The sequence below is a fragment of the Dromaius novaehollandiae genome, chromosome 3 (assembly GCF_036370855.1).
Source record: "Dromaius novaehollandiae isolate bDroNov1 chromosome 3, bDroNov1.hap1, whole genome shotgun sequence".
Classification (NCBI taxonomy): domain Eukaryota; kingdom Metazoa; phylum Chordata; class Aves; order Casuariiformes; family Dromaiidae; genus Dromaius; species Dromaius novaehollandiae.
In genome coordinates, this window is record NC_088100.1 from 30,324,426 (window position 1) to 30,348,381 (window position 23,956).

Sequence of the window (23,956 nt, forward strand, 5' to 3'; positions counted from 1 at the left end):
TGCAAGTATCATTCTGAAGGTACTAAATCTCTCTGTGAACTTCCTATTTTCACCCTAGAAAAACCTCTCAAAAGCATTTGAGTGGCTGGACTGCAGAATGGAACTTCTGTTAGCATAGGAGTAGCCAATTAATTATTCCTGAGCCACCTATGGGTCTGCGATTATGACCGACAGTGACTTGTATGGGTGTCTAGTAGCTCTTGGGTGACTGGACTTCTTGGATTCAGCAGAAAATCGGAGCCTCGTTAAGCTGACGTAGCTGCTGTGTACTTCCCCTAGCCTCATCTCCCATGGCCCAATTGCTTAATGCCAGCTACTGCCTGGAGAGCCAAGGTAAAGGCTGCAAAGTATATTTTGCGATTAGCATGTTTGGAAATCTTTCCCACTTGAAGATCTTTGGTCCTTGACTTGCAGAATAATACTATGGTATTATTTATTTGGAAGAAAATTGTATTGGGTGGGGAAATTATGTAACTCCAAAGATCTCCATCTGTTCTTAAGTCTTCACAGAATCACAGAATGGTTGAGGTTGGAAGGGACCTCGGAAGATCATCTAGTCCAACCCCTCTGCTCAAGCAGGGTCACCTACAGCACGTTGCACAGTATCGCATCCAGGCATGTTTTGAATATCTCCAGAGAAGAAGACTCCACAACCTCTCTCGGCAACCTATTCCAGTGCTCTGTCACTTTCACAGTAAAGAAGTTTTTCCTTATAATTCAGATGAAACTTCCTGTGCTTCAGTTAGTGCCCGTTGCCTCTCGTCTTGTCACTGGGCACCACTGAAAAGAGTCTGGCCCCATCCTCTTGACACCCTCCCTCAAGATATTTATATACATTAATAAGATCCCCCTTCAGTCTTCTCTTCTCCAGGCTGAACAGCCCCAGCTCTCTCAGCCTTTCCTCATAGGGCAGATGCTCCAGTCCCCTAATCATCTTCGTAGCCCTACTCTGGACTCTCTCCAGTAGTGCCACGTCTCTCTTGTACTGGGGAGCCCAGAATTGGACACACTAATCCAGATGGGGCCTCACCAGGGCTAACTAGAAGGAGAGGATTACCTCTCTTGGCCAGCTGGCAATGCTCTTCATAATGCACCCCAGGATACCATTGGCCTTCTTGGCCACAAGGGCACATTGCTGGCTCATGGTCAGCTTGTTGTCCAGCAGGACTCCCAGGTCCTTCTCCGCAGAGCTGCTTTCCAGCAGGTCAACCCCCAGCCTATACCGGTGCAGGGGGTTATTCCTCCCTAGGTGCAGGACCCTGCACTTCCCTTTGTTGAACTTCATGAGGTTCCTCTCTGCCCAGCTCTCCAGCCTGTCCAGGTCCCTCTGAATGGCAGCACAGCCCTCTGGTGTACCAGCCACTCCTCCCAGTTTTGTATCCTCAGCAAACTTGCTGAGGGTGCACTCTGTCCCTTCATCCAGGTCATTGAGGAGTGAGTTGAACTAGACTGAACTCAGTACTGACCCCTGGGGGACACTGCTAGCTACAGGCCTCCAACTAGACTTTGTGACTCTGATCACAACCCTCTGAGCTCTGCCATTCAGCCAGTTCTCAATCCACCTCACTGTCCACTCGTCTAGCCCACACTTCCTGAGCTTACCTGTGAGGATGTTATGTCTTCCTTGATCATGTCTCAGTAGCTCCACATCCCCCAATTTGTTACTTTTGGAGTGGGGGTGGGGGATACACTCTAAGTATTAAAAGTTCATTCTGTAATGGGTTGTTATCTAGACACCTGTTCTTTTACAGCTACTCTAGCTGAAGAAGAGGGAATGGGTCTCCTTCCATTTTTATGAATATATATAATCCATTAATCCTGTTTGTATCCATGTCTGAAGAATCTTGGTGAGTGCCTAAAACCGCATCATTGGAAATAGAGGACATTCAGTACCCTTCAGTAGCAGATACAATAAGAACAACAGTGTTTGCTGAATAACACAGTCACATGCAAAGTGATTAATACGATCACTTAAAAAGGTAATCTTTTATGTCCCTTTCTGGAGTGACAGTCAACCTAAAAAGTGATCCATACGAAACTTTTAAATATCAATTTAAAGTAAATATACTATGAAGAATAGTATAGAAGGAGAAAGTTTAAGTAAGTATTGAATAACAATGCATTAGTATTGCTGAAACAAAATAAAACTATTAGCAATTTCATATTTCTTGTCTTACAAATAACAACATGCTGATACTGACTTTTCATCTCATTGGTGCACATTGTGCATTAAATTTGTTTTCCCTTTTTTTTGAGCACAAAATTACATTACAAGGAAAATTTAAAATGCCAAAAAAGAGACCTTTAATGAAAAAATTACAGAAGATCTTTTACCTGTACAATAAGTGATATCAAAATAAATGCTTCATTTTGAAGGCTTACTGTCATGTTGATGACATAGGTGAACTACCTTGAGAAAGCCATTGAGGTCTGATAAAGATCAAATCTGATGTCTAAAATGACTTGTCATTAAGTTTCTACAGTGTTTATTTTCTGTAGTTAATCACTAAATCCACACAGGATAGATTTTTTTTTTAATGTCAGGCTTTCTCTGAAACAATGAGTCTGCGGGTATCTCACTGATTTGCTGGTTGTGTCACAGACCATTTAAAACAGAATAGCTGTGACAGAGAAGATGACAAATGTATAGGTACTGCAGGACAAGAATAAATACAAATTAATGAAGAAAACAAATGCATGAAAGGCATATGAAGAAATATCTAAAGCAGTGTTAAAAATGGCAGTGAACTATCATTCTTTGTCAGGTTTAATTTTGCCTAAATTAAAAAAATCCCCCTGGATCAATACTGCAACTCATCAGCAAAGCTTAGCAGACATTCTTGGTGGAAGGACATATTTATTTTACAAAGGATCTGTACTTTTGTCCCTTTCTGGTATCTTAATTTTTTGGGGGGGGAGGGGATTGTTTGTGTTTTAACTTTTGCATATCCAGCCCCATTTTAACAGTGTCAGTTAAAGCATCAGCTACAGTTAGGAGTAATACTTGGAATATCTACACCTGCAACAGTAGTTTCATAATAGCATGACGGTACATGACTTGTGAGTGTAAAATTTGGTTATGGGATACTCTCCTGGCTGATTTCAAGATGGCAATATGTGTTCGGTATAAGAGTTTGAACTATTTGTTATAACCTCAAGGTAGAGAAAAACATATGTATGTGCAATAGCATCCAAAAACAACTACAAAAGTATCACAGGCTCTGTGATCTACATATCAAGCATTGCATTTTGTCCAAGGCATTTACTAATTCTTGAAGCATATTTACAAAAAAAAAGCTTACAATACATAAAGTATTCCTAACTATGAAAAGAAGAAACAACTCGGAATTACAACAGAAGATCTGAGAAAATTTTCATGTAGCACAACTTTTGTTTGAGTTTAGAAAACAGCAACAGCTTTGGATTACCAGCAGGGTTTGACTGAAAGAAGTGTAATTTCTTTATGCGTGTACTTCAATAAACAAAGATACACAAACCCCCACACCCCTTTACACATATCAAAAAAGCCCCCAGGGCTTTGGGGATGGGATTCAGCTTGAAATGCAGACTCTTAACATAGATGTCTACTTCAGTGCTAGTGGTGCCTATGGAGTTGTTCAGCTCACCCAAGGTGGACATGTACACGATGGGCAACTGCATCGCTCCTTGGGCTGTATTGACTGCATCAGCCAGGACTCTAGTGCCTTCAGTGGGTGCTTAGATGCTTAGCTCACATATAGACACCTACATTTAAACATCTTAATATTAATCTGAATTCTACTCCTTGCTTTAACATTTTATTAGTTTAATTTTCTCACAAACATGCCAGGAGAGACTAGAAGAAAAAAACAAAACAACAGCTCCCCCCCAGCAACTTTTTATTATTTTAAAGTATTCCAACTTTTTTAGCCACCCCTTAATTTCTCTGACACTTTGAGGGTTCATGAAGGACCATATTCATACTACGTAGTCTTACGAGTACATGGAAAAGAAACTGGTCCTTCACTTAGATAATGACATTTCTGTAACTAAGAAGAGAGCGAGGCCTCCTCCAGTGCCAAAGTTTTACACATTGTGAAAGTCCTTTCTTCTTGTTTTCCCCGTGAAGGAATCAGTTGACACAATGCTTTTATTTCTGAGAAGAAACTAGTTATATTTTAACCTTTCAAGTTTCAGGAACTAATATAGCTGAAGGATTTTGAAAATAAATACTGAAGTACCTAAAGAAAAGCCATTTTAGGGGATAAGAGACTTTTTAAGCCCCTTTGAGGCCAATGTCATCAGTTTAAATGAGTACTACCATCACTTATAATGAAGCAATAAACACACCTAGTTGAGAATATTCCCCTCTTTTTGAATTCCCCAGATAACCATGTTGTCTCAGTAACTGCCTTTAAATGATAAAAATTCCTTTCTCCCAATGTCTACATCATTATAAATAAAAACCAGTGACAGGAAAGCCTAATTATAAAACTCTTGACAAGCATATGGATTAAGTAGGGGTTCAGAACTTGCAATAGCATTGCCTTAGGTTTCTGGAGAGAAAACTAAGCAAGCAAACATTTTAATTACAAAACATTCTTTACTAACCAGATGCAGATCAATGCACGTAGAATTGTGTTCACAGGCATTGGTTATGCAGTCATCAATGTCCTGGTCACATTTCAGTCCTGCATATCCTGGGTTGCACAAGCAGTAGAAGCCATTGACAACTGTAACAGACATAGTATCTTAGTACTAATACTGTTTTAGAATAAAAACTGAATATAGTAAAACAAAATAAGTAACAGTTATGACTAATATTCAGAAAAGATATGGACTGGCTTCAACCAAATCTGTAGACATTAAAAAAGAAAAAATAACTAAATGAAATTCAATACCTCAAAACACCCTTTTAATATGAAAATAGATTAGCTGTACTGCATTTTACTTAAACAATTCAAGTATTTTAACATAAGAATTATAAATCAATGACCCATTACAAGCTTCTGGAAAAAGCAATCAGACCTTATAAGCTACTAAGTAATTTTCCATCACAAAACTGTACACAAGGTACATAAGATTTTAGCTTTAATATTGATCCTAAATGCAAAAGGGAGAGTTCAACACTGCTTCTTTTGGTAAGGAATGCCTCCTAGTATACCACAATATTAAAGGAAAACTTGCTTGAGATGAATTTGGCAGCTCAACTTACGATGTATTTCCATGCATCATTTTAATCTTCACCAGCTAATGATAAGGATCTTACCCCTTTTTCATCGTTAACGATCTAAAGCAAGAGGAATCTTTAGAGTGCTACATCCATATAAGGAGCTAGTGACAGCAGTAATTGAAGTTCTTGTGGGCCTGGATTTATTATAACCTCAAATAGGTCCCTGGATTCTTCATTATCTCTGAGATTTACTATGGAATCCATTCTGTTATTGTGTCTGTACGAAGACCTGCTATTACATTCATTAAATGCTTTAAGTCCTTCACAGCAGCATCATTTTTCATCTGCTAAGAGTTTCTGAGCTTCCCCAGAACTCCCACTTTCTGCAGTCATGATTTCGCGCATTGTGCAGAGGAACTGAGACCTCCAAGTAATAGAAGTCAAATCCAGAGGTACCACAAAGACAAGCTATCCACCAAAAATCTGGCACTTTGTTAGCATGAAGAACTTTACTGCATCTTATCTAAATTTTGGTTCAAGAATCTCTGAACCAATATGCAGTAAATAAAAACATCTGTAAACTTCTTAGAAAGTAATCTTTACTGGGCAAGATGTAAAGCTGCTTACCTTATTCCCATATATGAACACATGGAATTCCTAAAGCTTATTTATACTGATTATTTTATAAAGAAGAGAATTTTAGGCAATAATTTCATCTGAAGTCATTGAAGTTAATTTCACCTTCTGTGAATTTGTCTTTAAATTTCTGAATTTTGGGGAAGTTCACATGTCATCATTCTCATTTTAAAAGGGATGTGGAGAAATTGGAGAGGGATCCAGCAGAAAACTAGCAGGCTTGATCAGGGCTTAAAGTCCATGACCTGTGAGGAGAGGTTGAGTCAGCTGGGCTGGTTTGGTATTAGCCCCTTTGGTGAAGAGCTGCTAGATAAAGGGCTATCTAATAACAACTTGAAGGGCAGATACAGAAATGGCAGAACCAAATTCTCCTCAGGAGTGCCAGATGGTATAATAAGGGGCAATGGCACAAGTTGCCGCTCAGGAGATTCAGATTGGACACTAGAAGGGGAAAAAAAATCACTACAAGAGTAGAGCAGCAGTGAACTAGGCTGTCCCAAAGAGTCTGTCAAATTTCTGTCCATCCTTGGATGCTTTCTAAGTGCAGCTAGAGAAAGCCAGGGCTGACCTGTTCTAGCACTGTTTTTTGTCTGGCTTCATGCAGGAGGTTTGACTAGGTGACCTCCAAGGTCATCCTCCTTTCCAACCAGCTTTGCTAAGACTCTGTGAAAATTAACACTTTTACTTTTGTTTACCAGGCATAGAAAGTGCCTGATAGGTTGTGTATTCCCATAAAACATTGCAAGGAGTACCCCAGACATAATGGGTGCTACTACGCTTACCCTGGCAATCTAGACAGAACATAGTGGAGTAATTCATACTCAGTTTGCTTCTAAATCCTAGCATAGAAACATTAAGTATCACTATCAGCGAAAGTGCCAGTTACATGGTGTTACCATGTTCATGCTAGAAAGTGCTTACCAGTAAACAGAAACTCCATTTTACATCAGTTGGATATTTAATACAATATTTGGAGTTGTTACAATTATTACACATACTGCCTCAGTGCTCTATGAGCTCCTCTTTCAGCACCTGAATATTCTCTCTCATCAAATGCACAATGTAAGATGCATTTGGCTAATTTAGGTATCAAAGGAGACAGCACAAATCTCATTAAAATTTCTCATTAGCTGCAGTTCTGACCCCCTGAACACACAAACCTCAATGCCAGGAGCTGAGGCATTTTGGCAAAAATAATCCTCCTGGCACTGGCTGTGGAGCTTCAGACAAGCTAAATTTCAGTAAATTATCCGCTGCTCTCCCCAGAGCAACTCAGTAGCTGTAGAAGCTTAACAGAGAGACTACTCCACATTAAAGTGAGTAACCAGACTGAACTCACTGTCATAGCAGTACCCGTGGAGGCAAGGGTTAGAGCTGCACTCATTGACGTTGATCTCGCAGCGTGGCCCTGCAAAGCCCTTCACGCACTCGCACTGGAATCCGAGGGGGAAAATGTCCAGATTCATTTCTTCTGTGCACACGGCTCCGTTCTCACAGGGATTGCTGGCCTCGCAAGGCCTAAACTCACAGTTAGAACCTGAAAAGGAAGATGGCAAAGCTGTCAGCGTTTAACTAATGAACATATTCCTGCAGCTGCTGTATTTTCTTTAGATCCCTGGCTAACATTGAGCTGCAGTGTCTCAGAAATAGATATGTGCGTATTGCCGTGCAGAGATGCTTTGCTTTGTAAACTTCCAAACAAAAAGCTGTAATTTTTTACCTGCCTAGTTTATATAATGACATTGCATTTTAAAATCAAACTAGTTATCTGAACAGCTTTTATAATTTTTCTGTCTACCCTTGTCCTCTAAAATGGCTACCCTTGTCCTCTAAAATGGCTTAAAAAGTGTACTGACTTAAAAAAAAATTAATGAATTTTAGTTAAAAGCTTCCTCTCATTTTTTCCTGCTACTCTGTTGTCACAGCTGTTTATAGATTAACCCAGAATGGTGAACACGGATGAAATGCCAGGAACCTTATGTGATATTAATGTTCAGCTTGCAATTAATGACTGCACACAAACTATCTTACTGAAATAATTTATTTCTAATAATGAATGGCTGTCTCCATAGTGTATAAAAATAGCCGCGTGATAGAAAATCTCATAGTCGCTGTCTACTCTTTCCCAACAACTGCTCTAGTATGTAACGGATTAGAGCGCGGTGATACTTGTTTGGGATGGCCAGGGAGGTGTGTGCTGGCGACCTGCCCTGCAGGAGCAGCTCCTCCCCTGCCCCAGCAGCCTCGCGTCCCTCCCGCAGGGGCTAACCTCACCCCAGTGACAAGCAACGCCACACGACAACATAAAGCGCCTACAAAGTAACATGTGAAATCACATCCAAACATGCCTAACTGGGAGTTAATCCCCTAAGTCACCTAAAAATCCCAGACAGTGAACTTTATTTTTCTAGGACACTGTGATGGGTTTTGTGTGTGTGTGTGTGTGTGTGTGTGTGTGTGTGTGTGTCTGTCTGTCTGTCTGTCTGTCTGTGTGCACATATGTTTTCCATCATCTTGTGATTATTGCATACAAGTATATATGATTTCTCCATTACCTGCAGGAGGCCGCAGGCTGGGTGCTGCTGTGGCTGTGCTGGGGCTCAGGGCTGGCTGTGGCCTGAGCTGGGCTGCGCTGGTTTGAGCCCTGCCCCAGCGCCAGCGCCAGCTCCAGCACCAGCACCAGCACCAGGCTGGGCCCCTCTGGGGAGGGGATGACATGTTTAAGATGAGTTGGTTATCTTCACTGCCCATTCTTCACCTTGCCTTCACCACTTGCTAGTAGGTATGTGTATACATGGCAGCCATAGAGGGCTAACTGAAAATAGACATCTATTACATGTCCAGTGGAAAATATTTTTTCTTCCAAAAGATCATATAAGTTCTCCTGTTGCTAGTAAAAAAAAAAATCTAATATGGGTAAGCTATATTTGTGAGTTGTGTAATAGTACTGAGAATTTCTGATTTTTCAGACTCAAAACTTTAGACAAGTATTCCTGACAAAGAATCAACCAGTATTAGACCTATTACTAACTAACAGAAGTGGAAATTTATATAGTTTTGGGGATATACTTTTAGGGAAACTGGGTCAGTTAAGTGGTTAGTTTATTCTGAATATTTTATTATGGAGCTGAGTATTTCATTAGGATTTCAAAAGAACAAGACTTTGGCTACAGCTACAGCTGCACTGTAGCTATCAAGCTACAGTGCCATTCTGTTCCCCAGAGTAACTTGTTTGAAAACTTAGAATTCCTTTAAAATGTAGAATATGGTGAAAAGATGGAAAATATACAGTGGATGACTTCACTATTAAGATGTCCATTAGACTGAATGCTATTTAACTTCAACTTGAAAGGTGTACTTTCGGACTCACTGAGATATGTTGTCAGTAAAATGATTTTGGCTCTGCAGTGAAAAAGGACACACTTAATAGACTCAGTCACCTGAACCTGCATCTCTGCTCCTTTGCTTGTACTGTCGTTACAGACAAAATTTTGGTGGCTTATTGCATGTAAGTCCCTTTCCCCCCTTTTATGGGAACTATTAATCACATGATAGCACACTGGCTATAGCAGATCTTCTTGACAATAATGAGACATACATTCTCCAAGATGTGGTTCTGGCTGGATTTTGTGTGAGCTGATTCCCTACTATAAGATAATGCCTTAAGGGCTGAACTCTTAAGGCCCCTAGCAGCAAAAACAACAGGTAGGAATAGAATAGGGGTAAAAAACCCTCTGACCACAGCAGATAAGCTGGCAGGGGAGAAGAAGAATGGTACAAGTCATTCGCTATCTTTATGCGACTGGTGGTGTCTCTGATGCAGGGCAATTCTGCTGTTGGCAGGCAGTAATCTCAGTTCTGGAATTCATTGAAACAGCATGGCAAAAGCTGCCATATGGCACACTGAGATTTTGCCCTGAAGTTTTCATCTTTATATCACAACAGCTTGACATGGGTGACAACCCTTGCTGATTCCTAAAGTGGAGTTCACACCCACATGAATAAGTTTAACACATGGTTCACAACAGTAAGGGGAACTGTTGGATGATGCAGTAATGCAGCAATTGTTTTTCCTCTGGGTTGATGGAAGACTCTCTACTAAACAGATTTGTCCTGTCCTCTTACATGCCAAGCATTTGGGGCAAGGGGGGTTTACATTTACAGGAGATAAAGCAAAGGCCATGCTACAATGCATCAGTTTTCCCCTACTGTAGTATTTTTCTCCAGCAGTAGATACAACCACATTTTGGGCCAGAGCATAACAGACTTGGTGAACAATTACAGAACGATGAAGCAATAAGGAACAGTGAAGATATATGTCCTAAAGCCTACAGGTTTATATTATTTACAAATATTTGTCCAGTAATAATAATAGGACTGTGCATAGCTCTGTTGTATGAATACTAATGAATTTACATGTTCTTGATCTCAATATCTCATGGCCAACTTTCATGAATTAATTACATATTTCAGAAAAGTATTACCTTTTATTAGTTTTTTTTTTTGACTCTCAATATTCTCCCAAGCCTCTAGGTTCTATAAAGGATTTTTATTTGAAGCATTTTGCTCTGCTGAATCAATAACATGCCAGGTTTCTTCTGCCTTTTCTTTCTACACAATATGTGTGTTAAAATTGTATCATTCATCAAAGGGTAGCTGAACAACTTTTGTCTGGTCTCAGTCCCTCCAAAAAACAGTGGTCTCCAAAGAACTGTGCATAATTTTTTTTTCATATTCATAAATTCATAATTTATTTTAACATTTAACTGAAGCTGACTCTTGTTATCTCAAACATAATTTCTGAGAATATTTTTGGAAATATTTGAAATGTAAAATGTTAAATGTGAACAGACTCAGAAAGTAAGGTACCGGAGACTATGCTTGGATGCAGCACTTTCAGATTCTTGTGTTGCTTTCATAAATTTAGTTTTAACACATATTGACAGATTTATCAACTCAGATTCAGCAACTAATGATATTTTCTGTGAAAGCCTGGATAGATGGCTTTCACTGTGCAACTGAGAAAATGAGCTTGACTCTGCCTTCTTTATACCCTCACATTAGATAGGTGGCAGTCTACTGTTAGGTCTCCCCCCCGAAAGGGCCTCTTTGCAAGGCTGCGCAAACCCAGCTCTCTCTGCCTCTCCTCACAGGGCAAATGCTCCAGACCCCAACCATCTTGGTGACTCTCTGCTGAACTCACTCCAGTAAATTCAGCTTAATTCAGCTTTTTCCAGTTATTTGAAGAAGACTCTATCAACTTTTCTGGATCAAGCAGACATGTAGCAGACATCCACCACAATATTGCCCGTACTGGTTCCCTGCTCATCCTGCCTCACCAGGTCTTGACCAGTGCATCACCACCACCCATTCCATAGCAAAGCTCCATGCATTCAAGCCACTGCTTAGCATGAAGTCCAGCCTTGTTTCCCCATCTTCCCTGCCTGTCTTTCCAGAGAGCTGGTATCACTCTACAATATGTGCCCTGTCATTCCAGTGAGGGAGTAGTTCTGAGAGTGCATGTGGACTTTTTATTCCTCCTGTCTCCTATGTACACATTGTTTACAGGCACTTGAGATAGGCCCCCAGTTGCACCACTTTGTCCAAGTGTGACATCTTCCCTGATCGTTCTTTCCTGCAGACAATTCTTTCCAGCCCATGTACTTCCACTTTTCTTTTGTCTCCATTCCCTGAGATGCAGTTTAAAACTCTCCTCACAGAGTTAGGCTTGTTGGCAAAAATGCTCTTGCTCGTCATTAGATGGATCTCATCTCTCACCATCAGATCTCACTCCTCAGAGGGACATTAGATGTGTGTGTCTTCCCTTACCAGCAGGATTGAGGAGAACTCTGGTCCTGCATGGCCTTCACCCTTGCCACCAGAATCCTCTGTTCCCTTTTGACATCCATTGGCGTTGGTCTCCGTTGGCAGTATCATTGGTGCTCACACAGACAAGCAGCAGAAGGTAACAGCCCAACTGTTTTTCCAACCTCCTGAATCCAGACCTCTGACATGCAAAAACTCTCCTCAGAGATCAGATCTGGTCAATAGATGGGTGCCACTCTCCCTCCTAGAAGGCGGTCTTCACAAACTATCACCGACTGTTTCTTCTTAGTGGCACTGGGCAGAGTATGTGCAGCAGACTCAGTCAGCCCATATGCCTCTCTGGATGAAACTTGCTCTTCCTCATGCGCTGCCAGGTCCCAATACCTATTCTGTAGGCACATATCTGTAAGTGAAGAAAAAGCCTTCTTCCTGTGGTCAGAAGTCACCATCTTCCAATCACCTCCACTGTTGTAAGGAGTACCTGCCCTTGCCCAGCCTGAGTGAATCCTCCAGGCCACCCCTGCTGCTGTGCAAGGGGTGTTCAGGCGCTTGTCCTTTCAGGGTCTTGGGAAGGAACCTCTTCATCTTCCATTTGTCACCCTGATGCTGTGCAGCCTGCTCGCCTCCTCCCCAGCTCCTTCACCTGCCAGTGCAGCAGCTCAATCAGGCTGCATGGCTGGCTGGTGAGGAGCTCATGCAACTGCCTCCCATGCCGTTCTGCAAACAGGGCCATGAGCTTAAACCTCGTCTTTGGATTATTGCTCTGTGTAGTTCCCAGAAGAGTAGGAATTCCAGTGAAGTATGGACTGATTACAGATCACGCCAAAATACATGGTCACCTGATGAAATATAGGCAGTAAGAAATAGTCTTTCCCCCCCCCCCCATAGGGAATGAGGTGAAACATAAATTACTACTTTTGCTCTTCCTTTGTGTTGTTTGAATCTACTATAGCCAACGTACTCACATTATCCTGACATTTATGAAGAATGAAAAATTAAAATCAGGTCATAAAGTTGACGACCTGGGTTAATAGTCCTATTTACCAAATGAGGCCAAAACACATGACACAGTATTAATTGCTAGTAGTATTTTAAACATTTTTTTCAGTGCCTTCTTTCAAGCTACCTTCACCTCTCTTTAGTCAGAAATTCAAGCTCTTTCTCCTCCCACCTAGCTTTCCTATATGTCACTGCATGGAAAATGCCCTTTTCTGCTATTGAAATGACAAAGATTGCATTCATAGTCAAACTGGAAAATTGGGAAGACAATAAAACAAGAAAAAATAAGATTGTCCCTCACAATCTCTCTTTTCTCCAGAATCAATTCATTTTTAAATCATCATCAGTATTGAAATTAATAGTGTAAAAGACTCTTCCTCATTTAGAGGAGCACAAGTGTTTGTATTATTTTTAATGCAATTATGAAAAATGTTCATTATTAAATCATTTATTATTAAGGCTAATCAAAACAAATAGCAAGAAAATGAGAAAATAATGTTCCTTCATTTTAAAATAGAGTGTTTTGAAAAGCACGTATCCACACAGAGATTATAATTATCTTGTAACAGGCAGTGGTTGTTACATGTTAGTATATGTTTCTGTTGCTGTCATACCCACATTCTTTTACCAGGCTGTAAATACGTGATTAAAGCTATTCAGATAAATCAAGCAACAAACAAATTATAGATGAAAAACTGATTTCTTTATTAAAGCAAATTAAGTAAATAGAAAACAGAACTCATGCCTACCACATTTTCTCTTTTTATTGTAAAGCATATATTAGACTATTTTTGTGAAAATACATAAATATGAGATGTTTAATTGTAGGTGATTAGTTTGAATATGTCTTGAACTTTCTTGATCTGGTAAACTTCTGTAATAGTAAGTCTGTGATTACTGACAGAAAAGGATACTATGCCAGGGAAACAGTTTATAAAACTGTCTTCTCCCACTGACATACAAGGATTTGTAGATTGGTCATCACAGAGGAGAAAAGTAATATTCACTATACATAGTGAGCTGACAAAAAAAGAGGAGGAAAGAATGCTCAAGAGATCGAATGTGAAAAGGAGTCAAACACAGAAATTCTTAAGAATTAAAAAGAAGTTCAGCACATTTTTCCAATTGTGCTTAATTCGATTAGGACAGTCTAACCTTTTCTGTTATTTGATTCTTAGCCTTAGTTATATTTTATTGATTATAAAAATAGATTGTCTTTGCTTTGGAGGAACTCTTAGACAATTAAAAGCTTCTCCATTAGAATAAAATCCCACACAAGCCAGTAGAATATGCAAAAACAGTTAAGTTACGCATTCAACTGAAGGACATTTCTTTTTTTTTCAGTGGCACAATGTATTGGATTAAATATTATGCCTCTCTATTGAGATGCAAAATATACCCTGACATGAATATTTTCTTTGGAAAAACCTTAATTTTTTGTTTAGGAATTAAATGCATATTGTATAATAAGTAATGCCATTCTGCTAATATTACTTAGTTCTCTTTTCTACTATATTTATTTGTAATAATTCTACAGTAGATTCCCTAAATATCATAAATGAGCACTGAAAATAGCTAATTTCTTGCTGGAAAACACTTTGATTTGGTTAGACCATTATTAAAAGTCAAAAGCTTCAATTTATGAAAATGACATAGAAAATAAATTATCTGAGATAGATAAGTTTTCATTTCCTTATGAGAGACTATTGACATTTGTTTTTTTGTTTTTATTTGCTCAGCATAAATCTGTACCTGAAATATTTTGATGTGTACTACAGAATTCTTTTACAATCAAAAATGGCATCTCTGATGTTGTTATTCTTTTGAGGAAATAATTTAATAAAAAAGCCATTTTCTGCTAACCTTTTAAGGAATTAAATCTAACAACAGCTCTCAAAGTCAGCATTTTGCAATAGAAGTATAGACTGAATCAGTGAAAAAATATATCAGATAGATTGCAAACTGCTAGCATGATTATGACAATAAAGTGAAAATAAACTATTTGTGGCTAGTTCCAGAGAAACAATAACATCACTTGGATGGCAATTTTCTAAATAATATTAAGTATTCTAGTAGGGATGTTAAATAAGCACTGCTGAGGACAAAAGGCTCTGAAGACAGAGCAGGTGGCATCATTGCCAGGTGGTCCATGTGGAGGTTTGGACCAAAGGTGAGAACCAACTAGCAGCAGCCACCCTCAAGCAGCCAGACTGGGGTCAGAGGAGGAAGCTGCACAGTGAAGTTTTGAAGTAAGTGTAATAATCACCGTTCTACCAGCTGCTCCCGTGGAAGTTGTGATGCTGATCTGATCTTTGCATCTGATTTTGGCCAACTTTGGATCACTAGCCAACTGAAGCATTTTTTTAAAAAAGATTAATTTTATTGGGATTCAGCTCCAGTGACCTTATGACAGTAGAATCATTGGTGGATTTCAGTAGCCTGGCTTAAAGTTTATTGACCAGTATTATGAATTTGATACAAATGAAAAATGGATCTAGTAGGTCAATACCCAGGTTTGAAAATGTGTACTTCGGCAACTCTTTTGAACAGTGGACAAACTGCTGCAGATACTACAGAAGACTGTTGATGTACTGGCAATTCCCTTAAGTAGCGAGATGAAGTTATTGAGGCAAGATGCAAACAGAGCCAAGGACAGAGGACTTAGGCTAGTTCTCCTGTGGTAGCATGGACTGTGATTATAGATAAGTATGTACAATCTGAGGAGACCCAGCTGACTTGCTTTGTCTCAGGTAATCACACTGGTTCTCACTAAGCAATACAGAATCTCTCTCTTGGATTTTGAACATATGTGAATAAAGCCTGGACCAGGAAGTTCTCCTGAATCATAGCAAAAAAAAAAAAAAAAAAAAAAAAAAAAAAAAAAGCAAAAATCCCCCAAATCCCAAGGTTCTGGTTACTGTGAATATGAACACAGTGATATGAAACCATTTTGCTCTAAGTGCCAACTAAGACAGCCACTGATGTTTAGAAGAGTTAATTATGAGTACTTGGCTTTATTACGAAGCTGAGCCTATGTTCCTCAAAAGACAATGAGTAAATAAATGCTTTTTTTCTGAAGGCAGAATCCTCCTGACTTTGAGAAACTGATTTTAATGATTAAAAAGATTTAAAGATGTGCTCAGACTCACATAGTTTATATTCTAAATCCCTAATTTCCTTGATCTAATAATTTCCCATCTCTATGCTCCTTACACGGCTGTGCTCAAACTCTTTGTGCTGGAATAGAGGCATTTGTGACAAGGCTGTTTGCCTTTGCTTGCCTGTGAGTTGCTCTGGCATTGTCTAATTTGCACTTGTGATGAGCTAGCAGCTTTGCTAGCTTCCCTCACTGTTCACATATTGCCTCTCCTTTTGGCACAACACAAACCTCACTGATCATTTCCAGTGTTCACCATGTATTGTATCAGTTGGGCACGGCTGGGCAGTTATGTGCAGATTCACCAAAAAGACAGCAGAGGGGACCGTGGCTACCCTCACTAGTCTGTGCTGGGTGCTGCATCTGGAAGGGGGATCAGCATCATTCTGGAGACAAGAAACAACCAATGGTAGCTTAAAAAGTTTGCCTGTGAAGAGATGCCTATATTGTTCTATGTTCCAGGAGTTTCCACCTCTGCTAAAATGCCATTGAGCTGCCTTCAAGATTGCTCTCCAAATGCCGAAAAGGCATAAAGCGGGTATACAAACAGAAAGAGATGCTATTCACTCATCACGCAGGGCCCGTTGACTCAGTGAGGCTGCTTTCTTGACACCACTTCTTTAGAAACTTGTGTCTGTGTGTCGTGTTCATACTCACAGGCATAGTGGAGTCATCAGAGTACTGTCTCACACATATGGTGATCAAGCATAAGTGTATATTTGTATATGCTGTGTTCCACTGAGCAACTGGCCTCAATCACAAATATGAGCTGCACAGGCACTTCAAGGGAAGTAGCTCCTCCTAGCACAAGGCAACAACCGAGTTTGGCTACTGTACTGCATCTTTGCTCCCCCCCCCCCCCCCCCCCAGTGCATCTCTCAAACTCTGTTAAGCTCAATGTATCTGCTGTCCACAACTCTCGTGGGACAAATGAGAAGCTGTTCTAAAAGACTTGGACCCAAGAGGACAGGATGCTCTAAGTCAGTAGTTCACAACTGTACAACTATACACACCAAAGTGCTGGTGCTGGGCTTTGGGAAATGTTGCAGTAGTCAAGGATAGTTAGAGAAATTGCCTTCTGGATATCACCCTATGTGCAGGCTTTTCTGTTAACATTGTGTCAGGAGGATGGCTCTTTACGAGAAGCATCTACAAAAGAGTCCAAATTATTGGATTCCTCTTGACACTCGATTAGACAAGACCCAATGCACAAGAAATCATGGACTGTCCTCAAGGAAGGACCAAGAGTGACTGATTCTGCTTCTCTTCTTTGACCCTTCTTCCATGAGTTTTCTTGGTTTTGTATTTGTATTAGTTAACTGTCCTTCACCATGCTGGGACACAGTATCTTAGTTGTGTTAATTTAGCTTATTGACCAAGGAGTTAGGTATTCAGCAGTCTGGAAGGTTATTTATTGAAGTAAATAATATTATACATATATCTAATATTTTGTTATCTAATATTATACTATTATTTTATGTAAGTAACGTTAGATAGGTAGAGATAACATCTGGGTAATGTAATAGTTGATAGTAATTATATAATATTATTTAGAAAATATCCAGCACCTATTTTCTAACTTCTTATGAAGCTACCATCTCAATGAGCTGCTGACAACGTAGTCTTTTCCTAAGTTCAGACTGCTCTTTTTTGCTTTGGAATGGCAGTATGTCCCTTAAATTTAGAATGTGATTTCAATATTAGAAGTGCTATCACAACATCAAGTATAGTAATAGCTTTAATCAAAAGAAAGAATGGTTGTACCATTACTTCATGATAAAATTGTCAAACTATCATCTTCTGTACTTCCACTTGTATCTGAACTGAAACAGATGCATATCATATGAATGAAGTTAACAGTATTTTGCTTCTATGAAATGAGAAAATTACACCAGGTTAAGGGATGTCAGTAGGGAAAGAATGGGGAGGAAAGCTACCCCTTTAACCCCTTTTTCAGCAAAAATGCAAGAAATATAGATTAGTTTTATAGGACTTGTATAAATATAAGAATTTTTTCAAAAGTTCGTTTTCACTCAGGGATGTTTTTATTTAAATTTACACTATTTGGTTTATAATTCTGAGGCTCCTGAGAACCCTTAGAGAGACCATTTTTTCAAAATGGCACTAAACTAATTTTATGTATGCAGTAAAAACTAATGACTAATTTAAACCTTTAATAATAAATATATTTTTCTTAGATGTTTTCTGTGTTTGTCAATTATTTTCATTTATTATTATAAAATTTTCTGCAGCAGCATTGTTTCATTTTTTCTTTAACTGACCTCATAACAGCAAAGCTAAAAGACACTTCTAACATTAAAGTCAGTAACCACTGTGTCTTCCAGGACAAATCTAAGTAAATTGAATGCCATTAAAAAAGAGTACAAATGTGTTTTGTTGTGGCAGATACACCAGCATACCAAGGAACTATAAAGCTATATACAAAAATAAAAATACGTAACTCCCACAACCCTCCATCTGATCTATACACAACTTTCTATTTTTCCAAAGTGTTTTTAAAGCTAGCTGATACAACTATTTTAATTTTAATTTAAAAATTATTTTAGGTTGAAACCGATTAGCCCCCGCTCTCCCTACAAAGGCTTTCATAAACATATCATAATATAATGGCAAATCCTGGGAACACGAATAAGCAATAAGTGCTTTGCTTAAGATTTGGGGTCCCTGCAACTAAAAAACTCTGAATATTGTCTTTATTAAATATTCAAAATTGTCATTTTTTATAACCTTGAAAAAGTTCAGGTGTACCATTAAGCTTGCCATTATTTTAGTCCTAGTTTCATCTATTAAAAAGAAATTCCACAACTGTGATGATTAAAGGCTTGTACATGTAAATAAAAACCTGAAGTACAGCAGAAGTGGATAGCAAGAAATAAATACATGGAGATGCATGCATATATTGATATTACTTGAAAACAAGTGAAGTATTACTCTACCTATTTAAAAATAAAACAAGCCTTTTCTTTCAATTCAAATTCATAGCAAATGCTTTATTTTCCTTGGAATGCAAATTCTACTTTCTGTGAAAGACACAGCTTTGTAATTCTATACACATTCTGTGAAAAGGCGTTTTCTGTGACATACATACAAATTGAAAATCTGTAGGTTTTTTTTAAGGAAAAATGTTTGAAAAGCAATACTTAGCACTTTTCAAGTAAAAAAAAAAATCTTTAATTGTATATGATAATGCAGGCCATGCAAAAATGCTGGATCAAAGCATGAGATAGACCCACATCACAAACTTAAAATGAAAACCACACAGAGATGCATATATTATTGCTTCATACCTGTATAAATTTCTGTAAAAACAGACAAAAAAAAGAAATTGAAGATATTATTTAGTTGCATTTTTTTCTTTTTAAAAAAATCACACAAGTTTATAACTACAGAACAATGGAAATACAAGTTTGTTTCCATATTTGTGCTCTTCCTATTTCAACATAAAAGCATGCTTCACTCTCTCTCAAAAAAGAAAAAACAACTGCTACTAAGGAAAACAATTACCAGAAATTTCTTTCCTGCTGACATATAAGAAAATGCTTTTCTTTTCTTTGCTGTCTCTTATTGTTTATTGAACCAGAATTCAACAGAAATTGCTGATATATGTGGAAAATTTACAGAAAGCTATTATAAAGCTCATTTTTCCTCATTGTTAGGACATGTTGATACCATTTGCAGATATAGTAATGGCTGCTATAGTATAGCTCAGGTGACCAAACCCTCCTCCATTTCAAGAGCCTGTTTTTCATTTTCTTAAAATTTGTCAGATTACAGGCAAACTTTTCTTTGAACGACTTCAATACCCTCATAATTTGGAGGAGAGACAGGAAAAAAGTAACCATGCTTTAAGCCTCTGAAAAATTGTGATTTGCACATACTTACTGGAAAACTCTTTGAGGGACGCATACATAGAGCTGCTCATTCTCCATGAATATACCTTATTATCATCTACATAACTTAAATCTTCTCCATGCAACCAAGGTACTCATACACCATTCTCACAGAATGACTAGTGAGATTCACACCCCCTTATCTGCTACAGGTGACTGGATTTACACATGCTTAGAAAAGGCTTAGAAAATATTTCTTGTGGATCAAGGTGTGTCCCAAGGTACAAACTGAAAGCAGAGCTGAAGGTACGTCACATGCCTCAGTGAATTTCTATGGATACAGTCAAGCGACTAGCAGCTTTTGAGATGCCTTTGAGTTCTCAGTGCTGCTCTGGACAACCTTGGGTTTCCTACAGATCTTGTCATATCTGACAGACACTTGTGGATGTCTCAGATATCTAAACATTTAGATGTATCGAAATTGACACTAGACATGGTTAGGCAACAGAACTGTTTTGAGAATTCTTTCATTTTGGAGACCAAAACACCTGACTTTATGTATCTAAATGGCAATTTTTAGAAATAACTGCAAAATTAGTGGAAATACCAGAAAAAATTCCAAAGACGTTCTGCAATGACTTAGTACATAGGCTAACAGCAAGTCCCAGTCCATACTGATTCCAACTTTGGCATCACATAGCCTTTTAGATTTACACCAACCTTGCTTTATTACTTAGAGCCAATACATAGTTTTTGGATTATACATCATAAACATGGCCACTCTGTGCTTCTCTACCCACAAAAAACTCCTATGTAATGCAAAATGCCATACATAGCTCTCTGCACCAGTTTCATTTTTCCCCTAATCAAGATTTTATTTGGCTGCTCAGTGCCAAGAGAGTGACAAAAACAGATAGAGATTGTGACCGCAAGGTGGGCAAAAGGGGATCGGATACCGGTGGAGAGAGACACTCAAGGTTCATAAGGGGTTAAACAGGATAGATTTAATAAAGCACTTACACTACAGACTGCACGGGGAGTCCCAGGAACCATGAGGAGGAGTTGCTGACAGGAGGCTGCTGGAGGCATGGGTCGGTGTGGTGGACAGATGAATGAATCTTTTTGCCTTAAACATTTCTTGGTGCATGGGGTGCAGGCAGGCCACAACCCCAAATAAGCCATCTGTCCCTGGCAGAAACAGGACTGGGCTGCTTCGACCCCCGAGATGGTCTCCCTGCGACCACCGAGGGACACACCGAGCCTGCACTGAACGAGACCGCAATCGGGCAGAGACTTTGGGATCTGGACTGTAAATTATTGTCTGTTTTTAGCACAACTTCTATAAAACCTGCTTGGTATGAGTGGCTAAATTTGCTGAAGCCTTAGGCTGCACTCCCTAGTTCAGTGAGAAAGGGCCCCAGAGCTGGTGCAGGCGGGAACGATAAGGGAGTTACCAGCAATTTGCATTCCTGTGCACTGCTGAAACAATGCTAATTGCTGGAGTTCCCACCTTCTTTGTCAGGACCTTGAGAGCTAATGGCTGGACCCAAGAATGGAGACACACCTGTCAGCAGAAACAGCAACAGTAAACGGCCTACCTAGGGACGGTGATGAGACCCAATAAGGAGCAGGAGACCCCAGACCCAAATATTACTATTGGTCTGAACTACCACGTGAGGGGTGGGAAAACTTAATTTGAAAAAGCTATAATTGCCGAGGGATTTCTTTGTTTAGTCTCTCTCTCTCGGCCCTCGCTCCTCGTCCCTCGTCGGAGGCACCCAGCTTGAGCTGTGATTTGAACGGAGTCAGCGGAACTTCATCGGCCTCGGGAGTGGTGGTAGCTAGCTTCCTCTCTCCTTTTCCATCTTTCTCTATCTTTTCCCCTTACCCTTGTTCTGTTCCCCTCTTCCGTTCGCCTCCCCTTCGCTTTTCCCCCACCTTTTCTCTCCACTCCATGGAAAATAAAGTTAAAAGGTTGTACGATATTTGACCAGATTTACGTCTTAATCTCGTTCTTGGGATTGTAACGAAACCCTCCTGATATTGGATCGGGACAGTTGGACACACAGGTTGGGCACATGGGCAGGACTCCCAGGCAGGACACAACTCATTGTTCATAAGAGTCTCTTAAATCTACTAGAACTACTTCCTTATCTTAGTTGTGCTAACCTTGAGAAGCCATTGTCCGGGAAGCACCTAGACATTGTTGACAAAACGGAATATGCCTGCCTGGCCCTGATGGGAATTTGGGCAGTGTGTAGTTTCATACGCTGGGGCTGTTATGTACTCTGCCAGTCACCGACTCCTCTCCAGGTCTTCCGCAGGTGTTCTCACTACAGGGACTGATGTTAAACAGCAGATATTCTTCTATGTTCTAGCACAGAGATATGCTAGAGAGCGACACAGGTCTTGCACTACTGCACATTTGCATGGGTCTTGGCACAGGAAAGACTGAGATTTGGCCTATGAGCACTGAAAAACTAATTGTTCCATTATCTTTTTGCCTTCATGAGCACTTAAATTTCTTACTTATTATCTGTTTTGTAATTAGCTGTTCCCATAAAAGTGTCCTATGCTGAAAATGCCATTATTACTCCTGCTTTTCAACAGACTTAAGCATTTTTTTTTTCTGCTGAGTTGCCTTTCTCACTGGTTTACTTTCTTTTGCAACATGTTTAATGGCCAATTACCATTTTTGCTTTAATCTTAATTGCAACACATTTGGAGATGTGTCATTAAGGCTGCAACAGATAAGTAGACATTTCCTCAGAACTGAATTTCAATTTTCCTCTACAATTACATATATTTGATTAAAAAGGGCATACCTATTAGCAGTATCTAGACCAAATAAATACAGTGCATTTCTTTAAATGAGTCATGTGATAATTTGGATCACAGGATAAACTTCTTTGCTCCAATTATTGAAAACAAGTTACTAAACAGCTCTTTAAAAAAAAATAAAAGAAAATATTCATATCACAACTATTACAGGGCTACCACGTATCAAATTATACAGTCTCTACCTGATAGGGACATTTTTATGCTTCCTTTACTTGCTGGGCATTCCTTGGGAAGAGCAGAAGACTGGCTCACAGTAATGTTGGTAAAGTTGTTTGGGTTGCCTTTTTCTTTATTCTCAGTGTATAAAATGGGGTGAGGGGAATAGCAGTTCTGGTGTGGGAGTGCAAGATCCATTCCTTGTTTTCTATCCTTACTAACGATGAAGCAACCTTACAAGACCTACTTTATCTTCTGTAAAAATGAGCTGGTCTTAAAATTGTGGCGGGCTCCTCCTTTTACAGGCTAAGAATTGTGAAAAGCAGCATGGCTGATGCAGGGATGATCCCATTTTGATACACCCTCAGCAGAGACCGATGTGTCTAATAGGTACAACTAGCTTCACTGATGCGGTTGTGTAGTACTTAAAAATGTTAGCACTCCCAGGCTGGGAACAGTAATTTTGCATTTATAGCTATGGATCTAGGTGTTAGAAGGGCATCAAAATATACTGCAAGGTTCTTATAGAACACCAGAAATGTTTAGGGCACAATAGGACTAAATATGGGTGAAACAGCTAATGACTGGGGCAAAGCACCTAGAGGTACCTCAAATTTAGACGTGTAATGATAGAACAATTTAAAGTTTAAGAAAGACTCACCTACTATGCAGTTGGCCAGTTTTACCAAGAAGCTGAAAACTAGAGTTTAGCAGTGGAGCAGCTGAGCACCACCTCTTCTACCTGGATATCTTCAAGCAATTGAAGTGAATGAAATTGTTCGCGTTCCTCCCTTACCCTTCATAGAACTGAGCAAGAGCCAAATAATTCTAAAAAAAATTATGGGCCCCTCAAGCTCTAAGACATGTGAAGACTTAAAACTAAATAAAACAAAACTCTAACAATCCAAAAAGACGGTTCTGATTTTGCTGACACAGATGGAAGACTATAAAGGATATTTTTCAGCCTCAAAACAAAATAAATAGGTTATGACAAAAACATATACTTTGCTAAATTATAATGGAGACCAGCAAGGGACTGGAAAAAATGGTAGTTTTGAGGTTTGGAAAAATATTCTTTAACTCCTTAGCATAAAAAAATAAGGAGCCTTTCTCACTTTCATTGGAAATAAAAATGCAACTTGACTTCAAAACATAATCATTATCAAGTTGTGCTTGCTATTATTCTCTATAAAGTAAATAACCTCAATTGTGTATTTAACACGCTTCCACATGGAAGGAGCAGCATAGCAAATATAGATAAAATATACTACTGGGGACTATAAAATTTACCAGCTGCAGCATTCTTGAATCATATGTGAATTTTTAATGGGACAAGAC

General features: G+C 39.2%; 1 protein-coding gene across 1 annotated transcript in view; it reads right to left on the bottom strand.

Moving 5' to 3' along the window:
- The window catches only part of EYS (eyes shut homolog), a 909,330-nt gene that overhangs the window by 598,612 nt on the left and 286,762 nt on the right, over positions 1-23,956 (bottom strand). The window contains exons 19-20 of the mRNA XM_064508633.1: positions 7,128-7,325; positions 4,591-4,712 (exon numbers count right to left, since the gene is read on the bottom strand). Coding sequence (XP_064364703.1) covers positions 4,591-4,712; positions 7,128-7,325 — 320 coding nt within the window. The remainder of the gene's footprint in view (positions 1-4,590; positions 4,713-7,127; positions 7,326-23,956) is intronic.